The 21,861-nt window shown below is 28.6% G+C and overlaps 3 protein-coding genes and 1 long non-coding RNA gene across 12 annotated transcripts in view; 1 reads left to right on the top strand and 3 right to left on the bottom strand.

Moving 5' to 3' along the window:
• The window catches only part of LOC126847497 (mitochondrial import inner membrane translocase subunit Tim17-B-like), a 248,149-nt gene that overhangs the window by 102,196 nt on the left and 124,092 nt on the right, over positions 1-21,861 (top strand). The gene's annotated exons all lie outside the window — the stretch shown is intronic.
• On the bottom strand, positions 232-3,486 carry LOC126847504 (uncharacterized). Its single transcript, XM_050587796.1, has 8 exons — positions 3,278-3,486; positions 2,959-2,976; positions 2,242-2,346; positions 1,954-2,076; positions 1,117-1,173; positions 854-907; positions 594-677; positions 232-345 (listed from the first exon to the last, which is right to left on the bottom strand). Exons 1-7 carry the CDS (start codon positions 3,342-3,344, stop codon positions 595-597), a joined length of 507 nt encoding a protein of 168 aa, XP_050443753.1. The 5' UTR covers positions 3,345-3,486; the 3' UTR covers positions 232-345; position 594.
• Positions 8,505-9,873, bottom strand: LOC126847511 (uncharacterized). Its single transcript, XR_007687077.1, has 5 exons — positions 9,736-9,873; positions 9,473-9,526; positions 9,305-9,361; positions 8,906-8,938; positions 8,505-8,752 (listed from the first exon to the last, which is right to left on the bottom strand). It is a non-coding gene; the product is annotated as an uncharacterized LOC126847511 (long non-coding RNA).
• Positions 11,909-20,169, bottom strand: LOC126847507 (prespore vesicle protein-like). 9 transcript variants are annotated; one of them, XM_050587800.1, is made up of 12 exons: positions 20,017-20,169; positions 19,888-19,905; positions 18,494-18,529; positions 17,667-17,702; positions 17,211-17,246; positions 16,850-16,885; positions 14,372-14,407; positions 13,545-13,580; positions 13,044-13,079; positions 12,568-12,585; positions 12,358-12,381; positions 12,015-12,121 (listed from the first exon to the last, which is right to left on the bottom strand). In XM_050587800.1, the coding sequence occupies exons 1-11, from the start codon at positions 20,081-20,083 to the stop codon at positions 12,365-12,367; spliced, it is 372 nt and encodes a 123-aa protein (XP_050443757.1). In that variant the 5' UTR covers positions 20,084-20,169; the 3' UTR covers positions 12,015-12,121; positions 12,358-12,364. The 9 variants fall into 9 exon arrangements, with proteins under 9 accessions (XP_050443758.1, XP_050443766.1, XP_050443765.1 ...); XM_050587801.1 differs by lacking the exon at positions 17,667-17,702 and having other exon boundaries at positions 11,909-12,121; XM_050587802.1 differs by lacking the exon at positions 13,545-13,580.

The raw sequence follows: 21,861 nt of genomic DNA, 5'->3' as shown, positions 1-21,861 counted from the left end.
GATCTTAAATCGTCTGGTAAGCTATTTTATAAATATTTACCACACGTTTATTCAATATTATGTCAACGATTTACTAATAAAAATAACTGGGATACAAGCGATAAAGAAATAGTTTGCTTGACTCCAACAATATAAAATACGGTTTTAATCATATATATATTTTTTCATTTTATTTTATTGTAATTTTATCAATTTAATCATAAATTTTTAATTTACACACTCTAATTTTTTTTTCTTGTGTGACTTTATATCATCATGTAAGTTTGCTTGAATTTTGATTGTTTTTGGTATTGTTGTGTGAATTATCACATTTTCCATCAATCCTATTACTCAGCATCTACTCACCTAGATGAAAAAAAAAGATATAATTAAAGCAACGTTACACCAATTTATTAATTTCCAAATTTATTTTTAAAAATTTTACTAATATACATGCTCTCAAGATATCAAGAGCAGTACTTGATTATTTTCATTTAATCCAATTCTCCACTGTAACTACGCTAGCATAAGAAATACATTATCTCGCTTATGATTTATTTGTATAAAACTCTCAAAATAAAACATAATTTATTTGATGACTTGCTGTGCATTACCTTAAAGGTGAGCTGGATTCTCTTTTCCTCTAGCACCGCAATTTTTCAACCAACCAATAAATCTCTTTATAGCGCTAATCACTCCTAGATAAACATTTTCAAACTGTAATTAGTGAAATCTAGCTACTTACTAGAAATCATCAAGTTGGAAATATTTCTTAATAAAACTATAAAGTTATTTAAATTTGATTATTTGAAAAATTTCAATGCTTTAATTTTTTTAGACATTAAAATGAAAATATTATTAATTAATTACTTGCCTATATTTACAGGTTGATTCGGCACATTTTCGTTATTCAATCCAGTTTGTTGCACTAAGATATTAATAATACATGTAGAATATGTCATTCTATGTTATTAATGAGAAACAAAGAGGTGGCAGGGTAAAGAATAACAAAATTTAGCTCACGGCACTTGTACTGCTACTACACGTTTTTGTTACTTTTTAATAAATTTCTCTATGATTTTTAAAACACAAATCCCAACGGAGATAACACAAATAAATATATTTTATTTAAATTACCTGAGGTTTGCCTACTGCCGTCAGTATTGGCTGCAACTAATGGACGTTTTTTTACACCTTTTAAAAATTCGGTTGATCGTGAGTCAAACATTATTGTAAAACATATAATTTTAAAAGTAATCCTTTAATACAGAACTACGTAGACAGTTAAAACTAATAAAATATAATTACAAATCATTCTTTTATAGACAATAAATGAGTTTATAATCGTTTCATTTGATTTTAAAAGTACAATTTATGACCATGTTTTTATCCAAAAGAAATGGTACTTAACCTTAATTTCTATTTAACTACATTTTTTTAGTGGCTAACAATCTTTTAAATATTTTGATAGGTCAATTAGAAAATCAAATTGTGGATAAGAAAATTGAAGATTTTTTTAATATCAACTAAAATTTATAAGTATAACATAATGTCAACAGACAACAATAATAATTTAAACAAGAATTGTACTACATTTTGTAATCTTTTTTTTCTTTTTTAAGATTTCCTTAATGAAGATAAAAGGACGACAAAATTGTTCGATATTTATAATTTCTGACTTTATGTCTTAAACCGTATCTGAGAAATAAAACAATGAAATATGTTCACTCTTGTAAGGTAAAAAGGTTTATGATCCTTTTTTTTTGGGTTTACCATATTACGTATATCAGTAGTTCTATATTTAAACAATATCCCACATTAGTTTGGAAGTATTTCAAATATTTTTAAAAAGGTATGAAGTGTACACGTTATAAACGAAAACTACACGTTTTCTTATTTTAAATATCTCACTGTGATTTTCAAAATACAAATCTCAACGAATCTAAAAAATATATATTTATTTTTTTTAATTACCTGATGTTTGCCCTCTACCGTCAGTATTATCTGCTTTTATTGGATTTCCTAGTGTATCTATTGGAAATTGCATTCCATTGACTGTGAGTCCACTATCATTATTAAAAGTCATTCTATCATTCCCTGTAAAAAAATGTCGTAACAGCTGATTGAAAATTTTCTAAAAAAAAGTATGTAGAAAATATTGTTATACAAACAAATATAATCAAATTGTACGATAAATCTCACTTTTATTTTCAAGTCTTAGATCTACATCGATGCTAAAATAATAGTTTTTTTTTTAATTACCGGGTGTAGTCCCACTATTGTATACTTGTGGTGGAATCGCGACATCGCCGATCCTGAGTCCATCTTTATTACTAATTGTTACTTTTGGATTATAAGACTTATTAACTGTAAAAAAATAGCATAACATAATCATATTTTTGATACGTAATCAAGTAAGATTAATTTTACTTTCCGACTATTTTTTTTTTATCCAACAGCTAATCTAAGAAATCTTAAATAGTACGGATAATGACAAATTAACAGGATTTGAAGATGATAATGTCCTTAAAGTGCATTACATAAAGAAAAAAAAGTAAATTATAGATAATTCTATATTAGATAACTCATTGTCGTGGCCAAAGTTTCCATTGTTATAATAATTATTAAAACCATTGAATGAAACGTGACTCTAAACACATATGACAGTGTGTAAAATCCTTTCTTTTTTTTTTAATTAAAAAAACAAACCATCCTTTCCAACCTTTTAAATAACGGGTTAATTTTTCAAATTGATATACATTTTGAATCTAACGAGCCCAAAAACATTAAGTCAAGGATATGCGACAAATTCTAGAACTTTTGTAAAAATTAATTACTCGCCTTTTAATCTTAACTTAAGTATCAAAACCCAACAGATGTTTTATATTACTTGTCTAATTGTGGTACACTATTATACACTGTAGCCAATACCACGCATACACCCTGATGTTTGTATATTTTATTAAATTGTAAGCTTACCTTGGACAGACCTGCCACCTAAAACATTAAAAGTAAGACACGCAAGTAAATTTGTATCCCTTTAGATATCATAATAGATTAATGCTAAAATGCACTACAACGCTAAGCACACTTTCATTCGGTATCAAGACTCAAGTAGAGTTTAGCATTATTCAAATACATTTTTATCTAAATAGTTATTTCAACAATATTTTTATTTGAATGCCCGATGAATAATTTTTGTTATTCGAATAATTATTATGGAAATAAAAAAAAATTTGATTAAATAATTTATTCCGACAAACAAATTATTTGTTATTTATCTTCTAGTGGTTATTACCTGTAGTCATAGTGAGAATAACAAATGTTGTTATATATGAAAGAAAAAGTACGGTTTTTAAATCCATAATAGACGTACGAAATATCTTGGAATTTATAAATTATGAACGACCCTTAAATTTTTATGTTAAAAGTTAACACCAAGGTTCAGCACTTAAGAATAAGAATATTCAACTAAAACCAACGGTACATATTTTTCTTGCAATTATATCTTTCGGACCTTTACAATGTATGCAAGTTATAACAAAAGTATTCTGTTCAGAGTAAATATAATGGAAAATAAGATTTGTTCAAAACAGATGTATGTGGATTATTTATGATTTTTAATGCGATTAAAATATTTTTTTGCGGCGTAAAATCCGTATTACTCATTTTTAGGTATACATCGTGTAGCCAAACAAAATTATCATTTATACAGTTTGCCCTTTTGCATAACTATACGTCATACTGTGGCTCGATTGAGAGCAAACATTTTATGAGAATAACAAATGGTGGTAAATATATGTTTCTGTGTATAAAATATAGTCTCAAACAAAACAAATTTTAGCTTAGAAAATCCAATACATACGTAGGGAAAACAAATTTGTTATTGGTTTATATACAAAATTTGTTATCGTATACCATTTGTAATAATATTGTATTATCATGCACGCGAATTCAAACACACAAAACATAACTTGTTGGCCAAAAGACCAATCTGTACGAACATCTTCAGTGGTTCAAGAGAGGACGATTCGATCGTCAACAGTGGCCGGCAGTGTACTACTTCAAAAACATTAGAAATTGAACTTGCGGTATTTGAATGACATGATCGAGAAAACTCCAATGGCAACTGCTTTGCTGACAAAATTCGGAGTAAAACTGGCCGAGTAAACTGTAAACAATAGACTGTCCTGGTGGACGGTTCAGAAAATGAGTGTTTATGCTACAGTTTCAGTTAAAACAATTGTTTTATTAAAATTTATACGTGCTTACAAATGTATTATTCTGTGTAGAAGATATATAAGACATATAATGTGATTATTGAAAAATTTAAAGTAATTATCAAACAATTTTATTAATAAAATAACAATATTGTAATGTCGAATAAAACGATAATACATTGGATTGCGTACTTTGCGGTTAAACAGTATTAGTACTGAATGGTTTAGGTGCCGCAAACTAGAATGGATCGTGTTTCATCTTGCCGCGAAAACACGTTCGATTGGTATTGCTGTTCGTATTGGGAAAGTCGCTTGAAAATTGTGGATGTTTCGAGATTGACAAAAGATTGGATCGCTTTGAAATGGACACCAGCAAACATATTTTTTATAACTCCTATTAACACTTTAGCGCACATAATGGGCAATCGTGCGGGATACGTATTCGTTCTTTGGATTGTGTTGCTGATCTTAATTTTGTAAACTTCCGCGATCGCCATGATATATTGCTCATCGAATCTGAACAACTGCATTGAATCAACCGTGTAATTGTTCAAGGAGACCTTTGACTTTTTGCCGATTTCCGTCAACGTTCCGATTATCCGTAGCTGTGATCCGAAGATGATCGTGTCAGTGTAATTGCTCGGTTCAGCATACAAACGACTATTTATAGACAAGTGCAAAAAACCACACCATTCTTCGTAGATTTTGAAAAATCGTTTACCGGCAGAATTCCGATAGCAATCTTTTACAAATCTCAAATCATCCATGAATGCAAAATAGATCCGCATCATGATCGTGGTTAACGCTCGCATAACATGTCCGTGGAAGTCCACCAGCGACAAGACGTACTGTTGGAAAGACGTACGGCTTTTGATCTCGGTGATTTTTATCTTCAGAAACTCGACCAGCACTGTTCCGTCTTCAAACACTCCGAATTTCGTCAGCAGAGCGGTCGCCATTGGATTGCATCACGAAACGTTGACGAAAATGGGCGAAAAGTCAAAGGTTTCCTTGAACAATTACTCGGCTCATTCGATATGGTTAGTCAGCTTTAATGAGAAATATTTAATGGCAACCGCGAATGATTACAATATGTGGATCAGAGAAAAACACGTAAATGCCACGTGGACTACGTCTATCGCTCGACTGCACAACATGTGCGCCAGAGTTTTATTCAAAGTTATAAAAAATATGTTTGCTGGTTTCCATTTCAAAGCGTTCCAATCGTTGGTCAAGCTCGAAACATCGACAAATTTCAAACGACTTTCCGAATACGAACAGCAATACCAACCGAACGTGTTTTGGCGGCAAGATGAAACGCGATCCATTTTGATTTGCGAGACCTAATCCATTCAGTACTAATGTTGTTGGACGCCGCATACGCAATCCAATGTACTGCCGTTTTATTCGAAATTACAATATTGTTATTTAATTAATAAAATATAAAATGGTTATTGACAACATTATATATCTTATGCACAGAATAATACATTTGTACGCACATATAAATTTTAATAAATTAATTGTTTGAAATGAAACTATCGCATAAACACTTATTATCCCATGCATATGTATCATCCACCAAGACAGCTTCTGCCTGTTTTTGGCAGTCATCAGGTCCTTAACCGTCCTACCAGATACTCGCATTCTGTCGTCGGGCATAACGTCGTCCCTCCATGTTTTTTTAGCCAGCGGGATTGCATCATAAGAACAACATAAGGAAGTATAGTTGAACAGCCTTTGCTATATCCGCAAGCAAGTCGTTTGTTGTGCCTCTGTGCTTTATTTCCAAGAAGTAAAAACTATTCTTTGAGATGCACAATCACTGCCAATCAGGTAAATGAGGTTTTTTATTCTTGTTATACAGTAGGGCAAACCATGTGGAATTATAAATAGGGGAAAAACGTTAGTTATCAAAACACTCGGTCTCGTCATTATTTCCATACATTATAGATTATAATAACGAACAAAATGGATTATTGGAACACGTCGCATGATTTGTACTTGTCCATATTTACTTTTAAGCTGTATGTAATAACTGAGAAAATTAAAAAAACTTAAAACTATAATGGTGTAAAAGTGATTATATCACTTCTTGCTATAATAATTTTTGGAGACCCGTGACCTACCCGTCCCCACAATGTTTCGTACCCACCATGTCCCGACCCCACTGTACTGGCCTTTTTATGTTCTAGGTATGATTCATAAAAAACACATTTTGGTTTTTTTTTTTCATATTAGCCTTATGGTTTAATTTAAAGGGGAAATTCGTTTTAAAGTAAAATATTTAATAGATTTGCTTGTTATTATATGTTTTATGATACATAAGCTATAGCCGTTCAATAAGGTGTTTACGATTTCTGAAAAACTTATTTTTGTAATAAGGTCCCAGCAGAAGTTTTTTCGCGGCTTTATTGTATTATTTATGATAAAAACATCAATGGCGTGTACAAGCAAAATATAAACACACTATCATACAAGCTTTTACGGTTTGTTGTTTATCAAAAACGAATGTATTTTAGCGTATTTCGTTTTATTGTTTGTATTTTGTGGCATGATTTTAAAACCCTAATATACCAATAATTAGAGCGAATAACTATTTTGTTCAGAAATATTACACAATATTATTCTATTAAATTATCTTATCTGAAACATTTATAATTTGCAGACCACCATAGTTTAGGTTGAAAAATAAGTAATTTTTTGGAGTGATTTTCTTGGTTTTAAAGGGGAAGGGGTATATTATTCAAATATTTGGCGCATTTCTGATCAATAGGCTTGCTACATGAAGTCAAATATAAAAATTATCGAAAATATTAAGTATAAATAAAAATTAAAGAAGTATCGATTATCAAATAACAAATAGGGAACATTTTTTTATTGTTCATTGAAGCGTTTATTTGAAAGTGATTTCACCACATTAGAGGGGATGCCTCTATGCCATGACCCCACTGTGTTAGCTTGTTTTTTTTTGAAAATGCAGGCTTATTATTTAAAAGGAACTATTATTGCTACGATGACAATTAGTTTCTTATACCTTTTCAATATGGTTACAATCTGTGTAAACATTAAAACATTTATTTTGAAACTTAAAGCCCGACTTGTAAAATCGTTGTGTATTGAAATTAATAAATAACAACGATACAAAACAAAAATATGAAGATAATTTAGTAGAAGATTTTTGAAATTGTAAGGTATCTTAAGTATTTATTGTTATTATGACGAACTAATTTTCTTTATAGAAGATATAAAAATTATTAAAAAATATACAATTTTGTTATTATAAAACTCTTGAGAATAAAATAATAACAAGTTTTAAGCAAGGCTTATAATCCTGATAAGTACTATGTGTGAATCAAAATTGTTGTTTATCAAAAACTTATGTATATTTTGTTTTATTGTTTGTGTAGAAACTAACTCAAATGTTTGAACTATTATGTGGCATGATTCTAAAACCCTGATATCCCAATAATTAGAGAGAATAACTATTATGTACATAAATTGTTCACAATATTATTCTATTAAATTTTCCCATACTCTTTTCTGAAAATTTTATAATTTGTAGTTCACCGTAGTTTTAAGTTGAAAAATAAGTTATATTTTGGGGTGATTTTCTTGGTTGTGAAGGGTAAGGGTTGAATGGAAGGGTCCAGAGCAAGAACCATGTATCTCCATATTTTGAAATTGTCCAGGGCAGCCAAAAGAAATTCCATTGTCCCATTTACCACTATTGGCGGGGAAAAATGCGTTTTGTAATATCTTTGTAGGTAGTTGTCCGATTTTATTGTTTGATGCACGAAAAGGTAAATAATTTTTCCATGAACATCTTCCCCACAAAAAAAACAACAATTTTTTATAAAATGTGGAATACCTGGTTCCTGCTCTGGACCCTTCAATTATTATAATGTTTGGCGCATTAAAGTACTATTTAAGTACGATTTCTGATCTATAACCTTGCTACATAAGAAATCGTAGTCAAATATAAAAATTATTACTCTATGTGGTGATCCATAGAAACTTACTCATAGTAGTATCAAAACAGATATTAGGTGCTCAGAAGCCAAACTGATTAACTCTATAAAATGAAATTTTTCAGGACAGACAGTTTAAGTTATTTGAAACAATGTATGTAAGTACAATTGCCAATGTACTTAGCGCACTCTAGTCGTGAAAATGTTACACGTTGTTACAATGTTACATGTTTTAAGTGTACACGTTAAAATAAATAAAAAGATAAGTAGGGATTTAGGTTAGAATTTAGAAATAAATAATTAGATCACTTAGAAATATATTTATTCACACGTTACTGACCATAATTAATTGTACATATAATAAATAAATAGTTAACACATATAGTATACGAAATAGGAGTATTGAAAATCCGAGCACAGTGATAAAGAAATTAATAATTTAAAATACAAGACATAATTTACAAAAAAAAATGCTTTGTCTATTTTAGAATGTGACATGGAGATGCGGTATGTTTAGCGTTGAAATGGTTGGTGTTGAATTTTCCTGAGCAATTTATTTAGTGAACCATTTTATGTCCATGGCTACAACATAAAAATATAAAATATACAAACAATGTGCACAACATTTTTTTAGATATTAGATATTTTAATTTTTAGAGTTTAAGATACATTTTTTTTTTCAAAACAATAATTTCATGCCCATTTGATGTATTGTTTATTATACAAAGTACTCACAGCTAGGTACATCTTCTTTTATTTGATCCTCTTCTAAAAAGATTTTAAAAAAAATAATGCTACTAGTAACGTAATGGATGCCTTGTGTTTGCTGTGTAATATAATAGATTTGTACACAAAATCATAATTTAAAAGTAAGACTTGATCAATATGTACATTTAAATCGATAGATTTAAAAAAAAACGTTTGTTTATGTTATTTTACAATATAGCAAAACATTAATTAAAAGATGTCTTCATTAAGAATAACTACAATTTAGTTCTAGAAAATAATGAATGTCTTATGTAAAATAGATCACCCTATGTATACATATAAAATAACAATAAATAGTTAATATTTGATATTTTAATAATTATCAATAGTTTAGAAAACATATGTACAGGTAAAAAGCGCTCTTACTTAGTTTAGGTGGATGATTAATCTTAGGCTGAGTACATTGAATGGTAGAAATCGAACCTAAGAAAAAACATGATATCGATAATGGTAGCTTTTAAGCATTTTAAGTTTTCTTTAATAAATACATAAATCATGTATAAAAATAATTATGAATTTTTACAAAAATATTACACTCTTTGATTGTATTGTTATACACACTGAGATTGCTGTATTTTTTCTGAAAATCTGCATAAAAGCACTAATTATTATACAGTGGTAATATTTATCAAAATGTGTTTTAATTTGTGTTATTAGTATTCTTTGTTAATTGATCATTAAAAAGGAAAGACAATATTAATAATAATTAAATATGTTTAACTAATAACTACATTTTCTATTAAAAATATTTTGAAATAATTATGTGTTCTTAAAAAAAACTCTAACAGGAAGTTTACCTTTTTCGACAGAACCGTCATCTCTAATAGCCTTGCCACGTTCTGCATTAAAAACATTAATTACAATACAAATGTCAGTACGATTTACTGGGTGTCTGGATTTTATACAAAATTAAAGTTTTTATTGATTGGTACATTCCCCAATATTTCATTATTGACAACTTCAGTAAAACATAATATTGTCCCTTATAGATACAGTATATTAATATTATTATACATGTTAATATATGTATTTTTTCATATTGTTTCCCGACTAAATTAAATATAAAAAATGTTTTTTTAAAATATAAGAAGTAAAAAAACCTCTTTAAAACTTCTAGTATACTTATTCTCACGTAGAGTCCAAAACTGATGTTCACTTACCTTTAGCTAAAAACAACAAAATTGTATTATTAATAATCAAACGTCAAAGGTTAAGTACTTGCAGAATCTTACAAAAAATGCTTTACATATTATTATTTATACCGTAGGCCAACAGAATTTTACAAATATGATATTTCTTTTTTTATAGTTTAAATGTTAACATTTTTTTTTTTTTTTGTATATTCTAATAGTTTATTAAAATGTATACCTCAAATATATTTTTATTTTTTAAAATAAATAACAAAAATTTTTAAAATCAAGTTTAATGTAAAGTTATTAAATTTTTTCAAGACAAAAAAAAGTTAGAAATATATAGAATTCTAAATTTTATTTTTAACTTTTGGAGGAAAAATTAACTAGACTTGTGTGAGGAAAACTGAGACTAAATGTCAGATTAGGGTTAATTTTCCAGTTCAGCGAAAAAATATTAGTTTTTATAAAAGTTATAAGATTTTTTTTAAATCCTGGTACAATATTTAAAATAAGAACATATTTTATTTTAAAACTTACGCTTCATTCCATAAACAGCTGAAACATGATAAATAGATTTTAATAATATTATACATTTATACATATATACATGAAACTTCATTTAATGGTTTTAAAATCTACAAGAAAATACCGAAAATTGTCTTTTTATCCAAATAATGTATTCTCAAGAGAATAACTAAAAATAAATAAATAAAGTTTTTTTGAATTGCCCTAATATATGTATATACATATTAGCAGTTCCGTATTATTATTGTACAGGGAGCGAGAAACGATACAATTATTTTAAAAAGGTATTTTTATTTGATATTATAGTGAATGAGTTTAGTTGTAACAAGTTTTCGACGTGGGAAATAGTCACTGACTCACCTAAGGTTATATCTGTCACTGACTCGTTTCTTAACGGTTAGCAAGGGCGCCCACAGATAGGGTCAGGAGGGAAACTTCTTTTCTAGCTTGTCTACAAGTTAAATCAATTATATCCAATATTCCAAATTGGAAAAATCTATTACAAAATTATAGGACGCTCTTGACGGTTAGGCGTGCTGGTTAGATATAAGCTTAACTAACTCTAGGTCAAGAGTTTTGGCTATAAGAAAGTTCCCTACTCAGATAATACTCAGGCTGTACCTACTTATCAAAACAGACTTCTAGTGTTGTGTGTGTGTTTATTGTGCACATTGCCTGATACCGTATACGACATTATAAAGAACATTTTGAACTTCTCTCGATATTTATGCATGTGCTTGTTACCTGTAGTAGTTGAAAGAATCACTGATACAGCTATAAGGAGACGAGAGCTTCTGAAATGCATTTTTTAAGACCTACACAAACTCTTCGAAAGAACACACTGAATGACACTAAATGTACATCAAGGTCTTGTGCACGATAATCTGACGATATGCATACCTTTTGCCATACATTTATCGTATGTGAATTGTATTTCAATGTAAACACAAAAAAAAAACATGTTTACACAGATTTCTTCCGTACATGAATCATCTGCGACTGTTAAAGTTGACTAAAATATCTCACACTAATACTGTACATTTGCAGCCTGATTTCTACATCTTCAATACGTCCATGCTCTTATTCGGCAGCCCAGAAATGGAAGATTATTGCACCAAGGGAGCGATATATAAGTAGTACTATGTATAATTTTCAAAACATCTCACATAAGTTAGAGATTGTTAATAAAAGGTTATAGCGTACACCTTACAATAAATAAAAATAAAACTATAATTTAGGTGTGAATCTAGAAACAAAGAATGAGATTTGTAAATAATATGTTTATTCACACATAACTGAGCATATTATATAATATGTAATAATAAATAAACGGTTAAAAACATATAATATTATGTGAAACAAGTTATTAGTAGAAAATGGAAAATTCGATAACAACAATAAAGAAATTAACGAATTACAGTACAAGACGTTATTGACATAAGAAAAGATTACATAAAGCATATAATTTAGAATGTGACCCGGAGCTTTGAAGTGTATGGTATCCAGTTTCACTTGGTACTCCACTCTGAAACAATGACTACAACATTAAATATAATTTCTAAATAATGACACAAAAAATAATAATAATACGTTTATAGAAAATAAGTATTGAAGCTTGACTAGTGTAGGGTATTGTATTTACACTATTCACACATCTTGCGGTTACTCCCACTTGGATAGTTTCTTGTTGTAATCAATATTCTGTTATCAATGTGGGAGTAACCGCAAGATGTGTAAATACTTTCATATAATCATACTTACATCGTTTCTACATCGTCGGGCAGCCTAAAAAATAAAATAAAAATATATTATTTGACAATAATAATATCAGAAACCTGGCAGTCTATAAGGTTTTTTATTTAATTAGTTTTATTAGATATTATTGTAATTATAATTTAAGATATTTTATTTTTCAAAATAATAATTTAGTGACCACGTCTTGGTTTAATGTGTATTATGTAAATAACTCACAGCTAGACTTGCTTTCACCTAAAAAAATAAAAAATAAAGTATTAGTTATTAATATAACGTTATATTTTATAATAATGACCAGCCAACAGAATAAACGAATATAAAAATAATTATAAACACAAATACACACACATATGTTTTAAATTCTTCTAAGTCCAAGTTTCTGAGACAGTACAATTAAAACTTTTTAGAAAGTTTCGCTTCCCAGCACCCTAGATCACTTTATGTGCTAGTAAGGACCGGTTGAAAGCCCTCAGAGTATGTTTAGAAAAGGAGTGGATAAGAACGGGACCATTTCCACAATGATCAAATTCAGTCAGATTAACTTGGACAGGATAGGATGGCCCATTCTCTAATAATGCATTTTGATGATTAAGCATTTAGCAGTAGTAGCAAGTATTAAATCCAGTCATTTATGTACAATTTTTAGATAATATGTTTTTAAAAAAAATTGTACTGGTCAAAAGTGCTCATACCTGGGTTTGGTGGCTGACGATAGGGTACATGTTGAGCTAAAATAATAAGTGTTATTAGTGATTTTTTAACTATACTGATTTATTATAATTTATAACAATTTAAAACACATAATTGACCAAATGTATTCTCTTAACTTGGTCAAGTTTTTGAACTGTATCCATGACCTAACTATGCGACACAGTTTTGTGCCACGAAACGAGGCGCGTAGATCCATTATAGAACTACAAAATTCAGAAGTCTTACAAAAAAAAGATTAATTGCAGTCTACTGAGTATAATTTTAAGATAATACGTTTCCAAATATACTTGTTAAAAATGTTAGGTAATATACCTATCTCCAAATATATTTGTTAAAAATGTTATTAAAAAAGATTCACTCAGCTCTGAAAAATTTTGATACATGCTTTATCTTCTAGGTTATGAGTTGTATTTGTAAATTATTAGTGTATAGTGTTCAATATTCTACAAAATAATAAATGTACTAGTCGAAAGTGCTCATACTTGGTTTGGCTGGATTATGAATCTCATTATGTACACCTAAAATAAAAGTATTATTAGGCGCCTTAAAATGTTTAGAACTTTATTAATTTATTACAATTGAAGATTTATAAATTAACAAATGTTTTGAGCTCCATTTTTAAACTAATAGTGTTATAATAACTAATATATCTAATTGTCAAAACCCAGGATCATTTTATGTACAAATTTGCTCTTTTTTATAACGTTTTTATTTATGTATTTTGTTTCCTTGATTTACTGGCCGTTAAGGCCTTTTGCAGCTTCTATCAAGTTCATTCACTTGTCACGGTTTATTGCAGTCTCGAAATTTGCTGTTCCATCTACCATTTTTATGTGTTCATTCACTCTATTTCGCCACCATTTCACGGGCCTGTGTCCGATTGGGCGTGAGTAAGCTAAGTACACTTTTTACTTTGACGCCCTTTGTAACATTATTGACCTCAACAATTTATTCAGTAAAAAATGTGCAAGATTTCGTCCTAAGTTATTCTATATAGTTTAATTAATTATGATATGTTTTTTTTTTATAAAAGCGTTACCCTTATACAAATATTCAACCGCTAAAGTACTTTGAAATTAATAATTCTTACAAAAGTATGATTACAGATTTATGTGTATGATTTTCTTAGGTAATATACCTATCTCCAAATATATTTGTTAAAAATGTTATTAAAAAAGATTCACTCAGCTCTGAAAAATTTTGATACATGCTTTATCTTCTAGGTTATGAGTTGTATTTGTAAATTTTTAGTGTAATAGTATTCAATATTCTACGAAATAATAATTGTACTAGTCGAAAGTGCTCATACTTGGTTTGGCTGGATGTTGAATCTCATTATGTACACCTAAAATAAAAGTATTATTAGGCGCCTTAAAATGTTTAGAACTTTATTAATTTATTACAATTGAAGATTTATAAATTAACAAATGTTTTGAGCTCCATTTTTAAACTAATAGTGTTATAATAACTAATATGTCTAATTGTCAAAACCCAGGATCATTTTATGTACAAATATTCTCTTTTTTATAACGTTTTTATTTATGTATTTTGTTTCCTTGATTTACTGGCCGTTAAGGTCTTTTGCAGCTTCTATCAAGTTCATTCGCTACACACGGTTTATTGCAGTCTCGTAATTTGCTGTTCCATCTACCATTTTTATGTGTTCATTCACTCTATTTCGCCACCATTTCACGGGCCTGTGTCCGATTGGGCGTGAGTAAGCTATGTACATTTTTTACTTTGACGCCCTATGTAACATTATTGACCTCAACAATTTATTCAGTAAAAAATATGCAAGATTTCATCCTAAGTTATTTTATATAGTTTAATTAATTATGATATGTTTTTTTTTATAAAAGCGTTACCCTTATACAAATATTCAACCGCTAAAGTACTTTGAAATTAATAATTCTTACAAAAGTATGATTACAGATTTATGTGTATGATTTTCTTAGGTAATATACCTATCTCCAAATATATTTGTTAAAAATGTTATTAAAAAAGATTCACTCAGCTCTGAAAAATTTTGATACATGCTTTATCTTCTAGGTTATGAGTTGTATTTGTAAATTTTTAGTGTAATAGTATTCAATATTCTACGAAATAATAATTGTACTAGTCGAAAGTGCTCATACTTGGTTTGGCTGGATGTTGAATCTCATTTTGTACACCTAAAATAAAAGTATTATTAGGCGCCTTAAAATGTTTAGAACTTTATTAATTTATTACAATTGAAGATTTATAAATTAACAAATGTTTTGAGCTCCATTTTTAAACTAATAGTGTTATAATAACTAATATGTCTAATTGTCAAAACCCAGGATCATTTTATGTACAAATATTCTCTTTTTTATTACGTTTTTATTTATGTATTTTGTTTCCTTGATTTACTGGCCGTTAAGGTCTTTTGCAGCTTCTATCAAGTTCATTCGCTACACACGGTTTATTGCAGTCTCGTAATTTGCTGTTCCATCTACCATTTTTATGTGTTCATTCACTCTATTTCGCCACCATTTCAAGGGCCTGTGTCCAATTGGGCGTGAGTAAGCTAAGTACATTTTTTACTTTGGCGCCCTTTGTAACATTATTGACCTCAACAATTTATTCAGTAAAAAATATGCAAGATTTCATCCTAAGTTATTTTATATAGTTTAATTAATTATGATATGTTTTTTTTTATAAAAGCGTTACCCTTATACAAATATTCAACCGCTAAAGTACTTTAAAATTAATAATTCTTACAAAAGTATGATTACAGTTTTATGTGTATGATTTTCTTAGGTAATATACCTATCTCCAAATATATTTGTTAAAAATGTTATTAAAAAAGATTCACTCAGCTCTGAAAAATTTTGATACATGCTTTATCTTCTAGGTTATGAGTTGTATTTGTAAATTTTTAGTGTAATAGTATTCAATATTCTACGAAATAATAATTGTACTAGTCGAAAGTGCTCATACTTGGTTTGGCTGGATGTTGAATCTCATTTTGTACACCTAAAATAAAAGTATTATTAGGCGCCTTAAAATGTTTAGAACTTTATTAATTTATTACAATTGAAGATTTATAAATTAACAAATGTTTTGAGCTCCATTTTTAAACTAATAGTGTTATAATAACTAATATGTCTAATTGTCAAAACCCAGGATCATTTTATGTACAAATATTCTCTTTTTTATTACGTTTTTATTTATGTATTTTGTTTCCTTGATTTACTGGCCGTTAAGGTCTTTTGCAGCTTCTATCAAGTTCATTCGCTACACACGGTTTATTGCAGTCTCGAAATTTGCTGTTCCATCTACCATTTTTATGTGTTCATTCACTCTATTTCGCCACCATTTCAAGGGCCTGTGTCCAATTGGGCGTGAGTAAGCTAAGTACATTTTTTACTTTGGCGCCCTTTGTAACATTATTGACCTCAACAATTTATTCAGTAAAAAATATGCAAGATTTCATCCTAAGTTATTTTATATAGTTTAATTAATTATGATATGTTTTTTTTTATAAAAGCGTTACCCTTATACAAATATTCAACCGCTAAAGTACTTTAAAATTAATAATTCTTACAAAAGTATGATTACAGTTTTATGTGTATGATTTTCTTAGGTAATATACCTATCTCCAAATATATTTGTTAAAAATGTTATTAAAAAAGATTCACTCAGCTCTGAAAAATTTTGATACATGCTTTATCTTCTAGGTTATGAGTTGTATTTGTAAATTTTTAGTGTAATAGTATTCAATATTCTACGAAATAATAATTGTACTAGTCGAAAGTGCTCATACTTGGTTTGGCTGGATGTTGAATCTCATTATGTACACCTAAAATAAAAGTATTATTAGGCGCCTTAAAATGTTTAAAACTTTATTAATTTATTACAATTGAAGATTTATAAATTAACAAATGTTTTGAGTTCCATTTTTAAACTAATAGTGTTATAATAACTAATATGTCTAATTGTCAAAACTTAGGATCATTTTATGTACAATTTTTAGATAATGTGTTTCCAAATATATTTGTTAAAAATATGCACAGATCTGATGAAACTTTGGATAAATTCTTTACTTTTTAGGCAATCAGATGTATTTAGAGTGTAATAATAATCAATGTTCTAAAAAAAATTGTACTGGTCAAAAGTGCTCATACCTGGGTTTGGTGGCTGACGAAAGGGTACATGTTGAGCTAAAATAAAAAGTGTTATTAGTGATTTTTTAACTATACTGATTTATTATAATTTATAACAATTTGAAACACATAATTGACCAAATGTATTTTTTTAACTTGGTCAAGTTTTTTAACTATATCCATGACCTAACTATGCGACACAGTTTTGTGCTACGAAACGAGGCGCGTAGATCCATTACAGAACTACAAAATTCAGAATTCTTACAAAAAAAGATTAATTGCAGTCTACTGAGTATAATTTTAAGATAATACGTTTCCAAATATACTTGTTAAAAATGTTATTAAAAAAGATTCACTCAGCTCTGAAAAATTTTGATACATGCTTTATCTTCTAGGTTATGAGTTGTATTTGTAAATTATTAGTGTATAGTGTTCAATATTCTACAAAATAATTGTACTAGTCGAAAGTGCTCATACTTGGTTTGCCTGAATAATGAATCTCATTATGTACACCTAAAATAAAAGTATTATTAGGCGCCTTAAAATGTTTAGAACTTTATTAATTTATTACAATTGAAGATTTATAAATTAACAAATGTTTTGAGCTCCATTTTTAAACTAATAGTGTTATAATAACTAATATATCTAATTGTCAAAACCCAGGATCATTTTATGTACAAATTTGCTCTTTTTTATAACGTTTTTATTTATGTATTTTGTTTCCTTGATTTACTGGCCGTTAAGGTCTTTTGCAGCTTCTATCAAGTTCATTCGCTACACACGGTTTATTGCAGTCTCGAAATTTGCTGTTCCATCTACCATTTTTATGTGTTCATTCACTCTATTTCGCCACCATTTCACGGGCCTGTGTCCGATTGGGCGTGAGTAAGCTAAGTACACTTTTTACTTTGACGCCCTTTGTAACATTATTGACCTCAACAATTTATTCAGTAAAAAATGTGCAAGATTTCGTCCTAAGTTATTCTATATAGTTTAATTAATTATGATATGTTTTTTTTTTATAAAAGCGTTACCCTTATACAAATATTCAACCGCTAAAGTACTTTGAAATTAATAATTCTTACAAAAGTATGATTACAGATTTATGTGTATGATTTTCTTAGGTAATATACCTATCTCCAAATATATTTGTTAAAAATGTTATTAAAAAAGATTCACTCAGCTCTGAAAAATTTTGATACATGCTTTATCTTCTAGGTTATGAGTTGTATTTGTAAATTTTTAGTGTAATAGTATTCAATATTCTACGAAATAATAATTGTACTAGTCGAAAGTGCTCATACTTGGTTTGGCTGGATGTTGAATCTCATTATGTACACCTAAAATAAAAGTATTATTAGGCGCCTTAAAATGTTTAAAACTTTATTAATTTATTACAATTGAAGATTTATAAATTAACAAATGTTTTGAGCTCCATTTTTAAACTAATAGTGTTATAATAACTAATATGTCTAATTGTCAAAACCCAGGATCATTTTATGTACAAATATTCTCTTTTTTATAACGTTTTTATTTATGTATTTTGTTTCCTTGATTTACTGGCCGTTAAGGTCTTTTGCAGCTTCTATCAAGTTCATTCGCTACACACGGTTTATTGCAGTCTCGTAATTTGCTGTTCCATCTACCATTTTTATGTGTTCATTCACTCTATTTCGCCACCATTTTACGGGCCTGTGTCCGATTGGGCGTGAGTAAGCTAAGTACATTTTTTACTTTGACGCCTTTTGTAACATTATTGACCTCAACAATTTATTCAGTAAAAAATGTGCAAGATTTCGTCCTAAGTTATTCTATATAGTTTAATTAATTATGATATGTTTTTTTTTTATAAAAGCGTTACCCTTATACAAATATTCAACCGCTAAAGTACTTTGAAATTAATAATTCTTACAAAAGTATGATTACAGATTTATGTGTATGATTTTCTTAGGTAATATACCTATCTCCAAATATATTTGTTAAAAATGTTATTAATAAAATTAATAAAATTGTTTACAAAAAAAAAATAAAATTCTAGGTCGTAATTTAATAGATTTTCTTATAAACTAATAATTACATAAAAGTATTTATGAATTCTTATAAAACAGGACCAGATCTTCCTATTTTCTTTCTACTGCTACTGTTACTACTACTACCATCTGTGTAAAAAAAAAATTTACAACACAAAGGTATGCCAAATCCATTTGCAAGGTGAAATTTATATCTCATGTGTTTAGCTGACACTTGATTTGTTTTTATTATTAAAGATACAAAAAGTACTATTCGTATGATTTTTCAATTTTTTTTATTTTGCTATTATGTTTACTAATTGTATGTTGTTAAATTCGCAACACCATAAAAAAAACCATCTTCATAAAACTAATACCTTCTCAGCTGTTGCATCGAAGCTAATACATTTTCCCAGACTGAATCAACAATAAAACTTAACAAATCAAGAACAAAATGTATATACTATAGTTGTGTTTTGTTTTTGTATGGATTCGGCTTTAGAACTTGTTATTTTAAAACTAATAATGATTACTCTGTACAACTAAATTTTCTTTTTTTTTCTTTTCTGAATTTAACCTTGTTTAATAAGTAATGGAGTGTTTCAATTTTTTTTTTAGTTATAAAGAAATTATAGCACCTGTTAAATAGTTCCACACTGTATACGTTAATGTGTTTATTTAAAACTTACCGTCCATTCCATCAACAGCTAAAACATAAAAAATACATTTTAATATAAAAATATGTATCAGTAATTTTATAGTATTATAATAATTATTATGATAGTTTTATTTATTTTTTTTTTTTTTGTGTTTATTACCTGAATTTATTACCAACATTGTAACAAACGTTATTTCCAGAAGGCAAAATATATTTTTGAAATTCATACTTCAATCGTCTATACTTTTGTTTTGAATGAGAACCTAAAAATGTATTTTAAAAGTGGAAATCAACATGAACGTTAAGCACTAAAGCTAAGGCCCCACTGAAAGCAATTTGCGTATGAGCGACTCCGCGATTTTATACGCCAGATGTCCACCAGCGATTTTGGTGGGGACACTTTAGCGTTTTTTTTATGTCGCGCGTGTTCATTTCTACATTCATTTTCAAATGTATTTTAGGTCATTAACATCCGAGCTCTATTTTTATTTATTTTATTACTAGTATTAAAACATATAATTTATAATAACTAATTTAAAAAACATAAATATATAACATTAAATATTTAAATTACCATCAATTTTATCAATTTTAAGGTTTTGTCCTATAACAGACCTACAACATCTCAGGACTTTGTTTCGATTTTTGTATGTCTCGGATTCCATATGGGTTCTTGTAGGTATACAGCAGCAGCAATTTGTTCTGACAGAACCGACGATGATACCATTTTAACAGCGATTAATCGCCGAAAATCAAACAATTTTGTTTTTCAGCGATTCTCGCGCGTGCAGCTAAAATCGTAAATCGCTACACGCGGTCAGTGGAGACACTACATATTTATTTCTTTACTGTTGATAAAATCGCTAAATCGCCAACACGCTACACGCTATCGCAAAAACGCAAATCGCTCTCAGTGGGGCCTTAGCTTAAGAGAGTAAAATATTGTTAGGACAGCGATATGCTTAGATACCTTGTACGAGTACAGTATACTTGAGAGTGACGAGAGCCTCTTTTTGTGTTTACAATCGAAAACACATACTTGCTATATTTTTTTGTTACTATTTCAAAATCAAATTTTTGATAGACGGACGGGTTTCAGGCGACACAACACCGACATTGACAAGTTATTATGTTTGCAATGTACAACCGAGTTTTTAAGAAATACTTACACAGCTCGTATCTATGTGTTATTATGACATACTACGACTCGTTTGAAAACTACAACTTTTAATGGAAAATATTGGAAATTTGGATAAACATTTTATATGGAACACATTATTTTACCTACTAAATTTCAACCAAAAAACCTGTACAGTTGGGTCGAGGCATTGTGAGTCTACCGGTTTATTTTTAGTTATATTTTTTATTACTAGCCCTAAACTAACCTAGAAAACGATAACGGTCAAAGTTTACACATTTCGCTAAACAGGAATTTTTCCGTTTAAGGGCATTTTTCTCCAACTGAAGTACATAATATTTGTTAAAATATACATTATTTTCCACTGTATTTTTCTTCATTCGCAAAATATATATTAAGTTTAAGAAAAACACGCCAATTCAACGGAAAATAAATGTACAAAATTGTTTTTTTTTTTAATGTGTGGAATCTTATTGATATAAATCGTATCATTTTAGGCTAAAGATAAATAACACCTATACATATTTTTTAGCTGCTAAAGAAGCGTTTGGTTTTTCAGGCAATTGTACAAACGTTGATCCAACGTCAAAAGAATATAGGAATATACATTTAAACGTGAATTCCTGTTACTTGTGTATTTGAAAAAAATATATTGGTAACATTTTCAATTTATAAAACCATTGCGTTCGCATTTTGTTTTTACACCTATATATCTTGTTATTGTAGACATTCAAAGGTTTAATAAATAAGTCATAGGTCGATAAATACTTTTGTGGACTCCGTTGATATTAAGTTAAAATCAGTACAGTCCAAACCGTGCACGTTTAAAAAAAAAAAAATAATTATATATGTAAATAATATATTAAT

Source organism: Adelges cooleyi, unplaced genomic scaffold (genome assembly GCF_023614345.1).
Source record: "Adelges cooleyi isolate 19-005CV unplaced genomic scaffold, UGA_ACOO_1.1 ACOO_flye_CR_arks_rails_tigmint_CR_PRNA_108, whole genome shotgun sequence".
NCBI classification, from domain to species: Eukaryota; Metazoa; Arthropoda; class Insecta; order Hemiptera; family Adelgidae; genus Adelges; species Adelges cooleyi.
The sequence above is the reverse complement of the archived record's forward strand: the minus strand, read 5'-3'. Positions and strand labels throughout refer to the sequence as shown.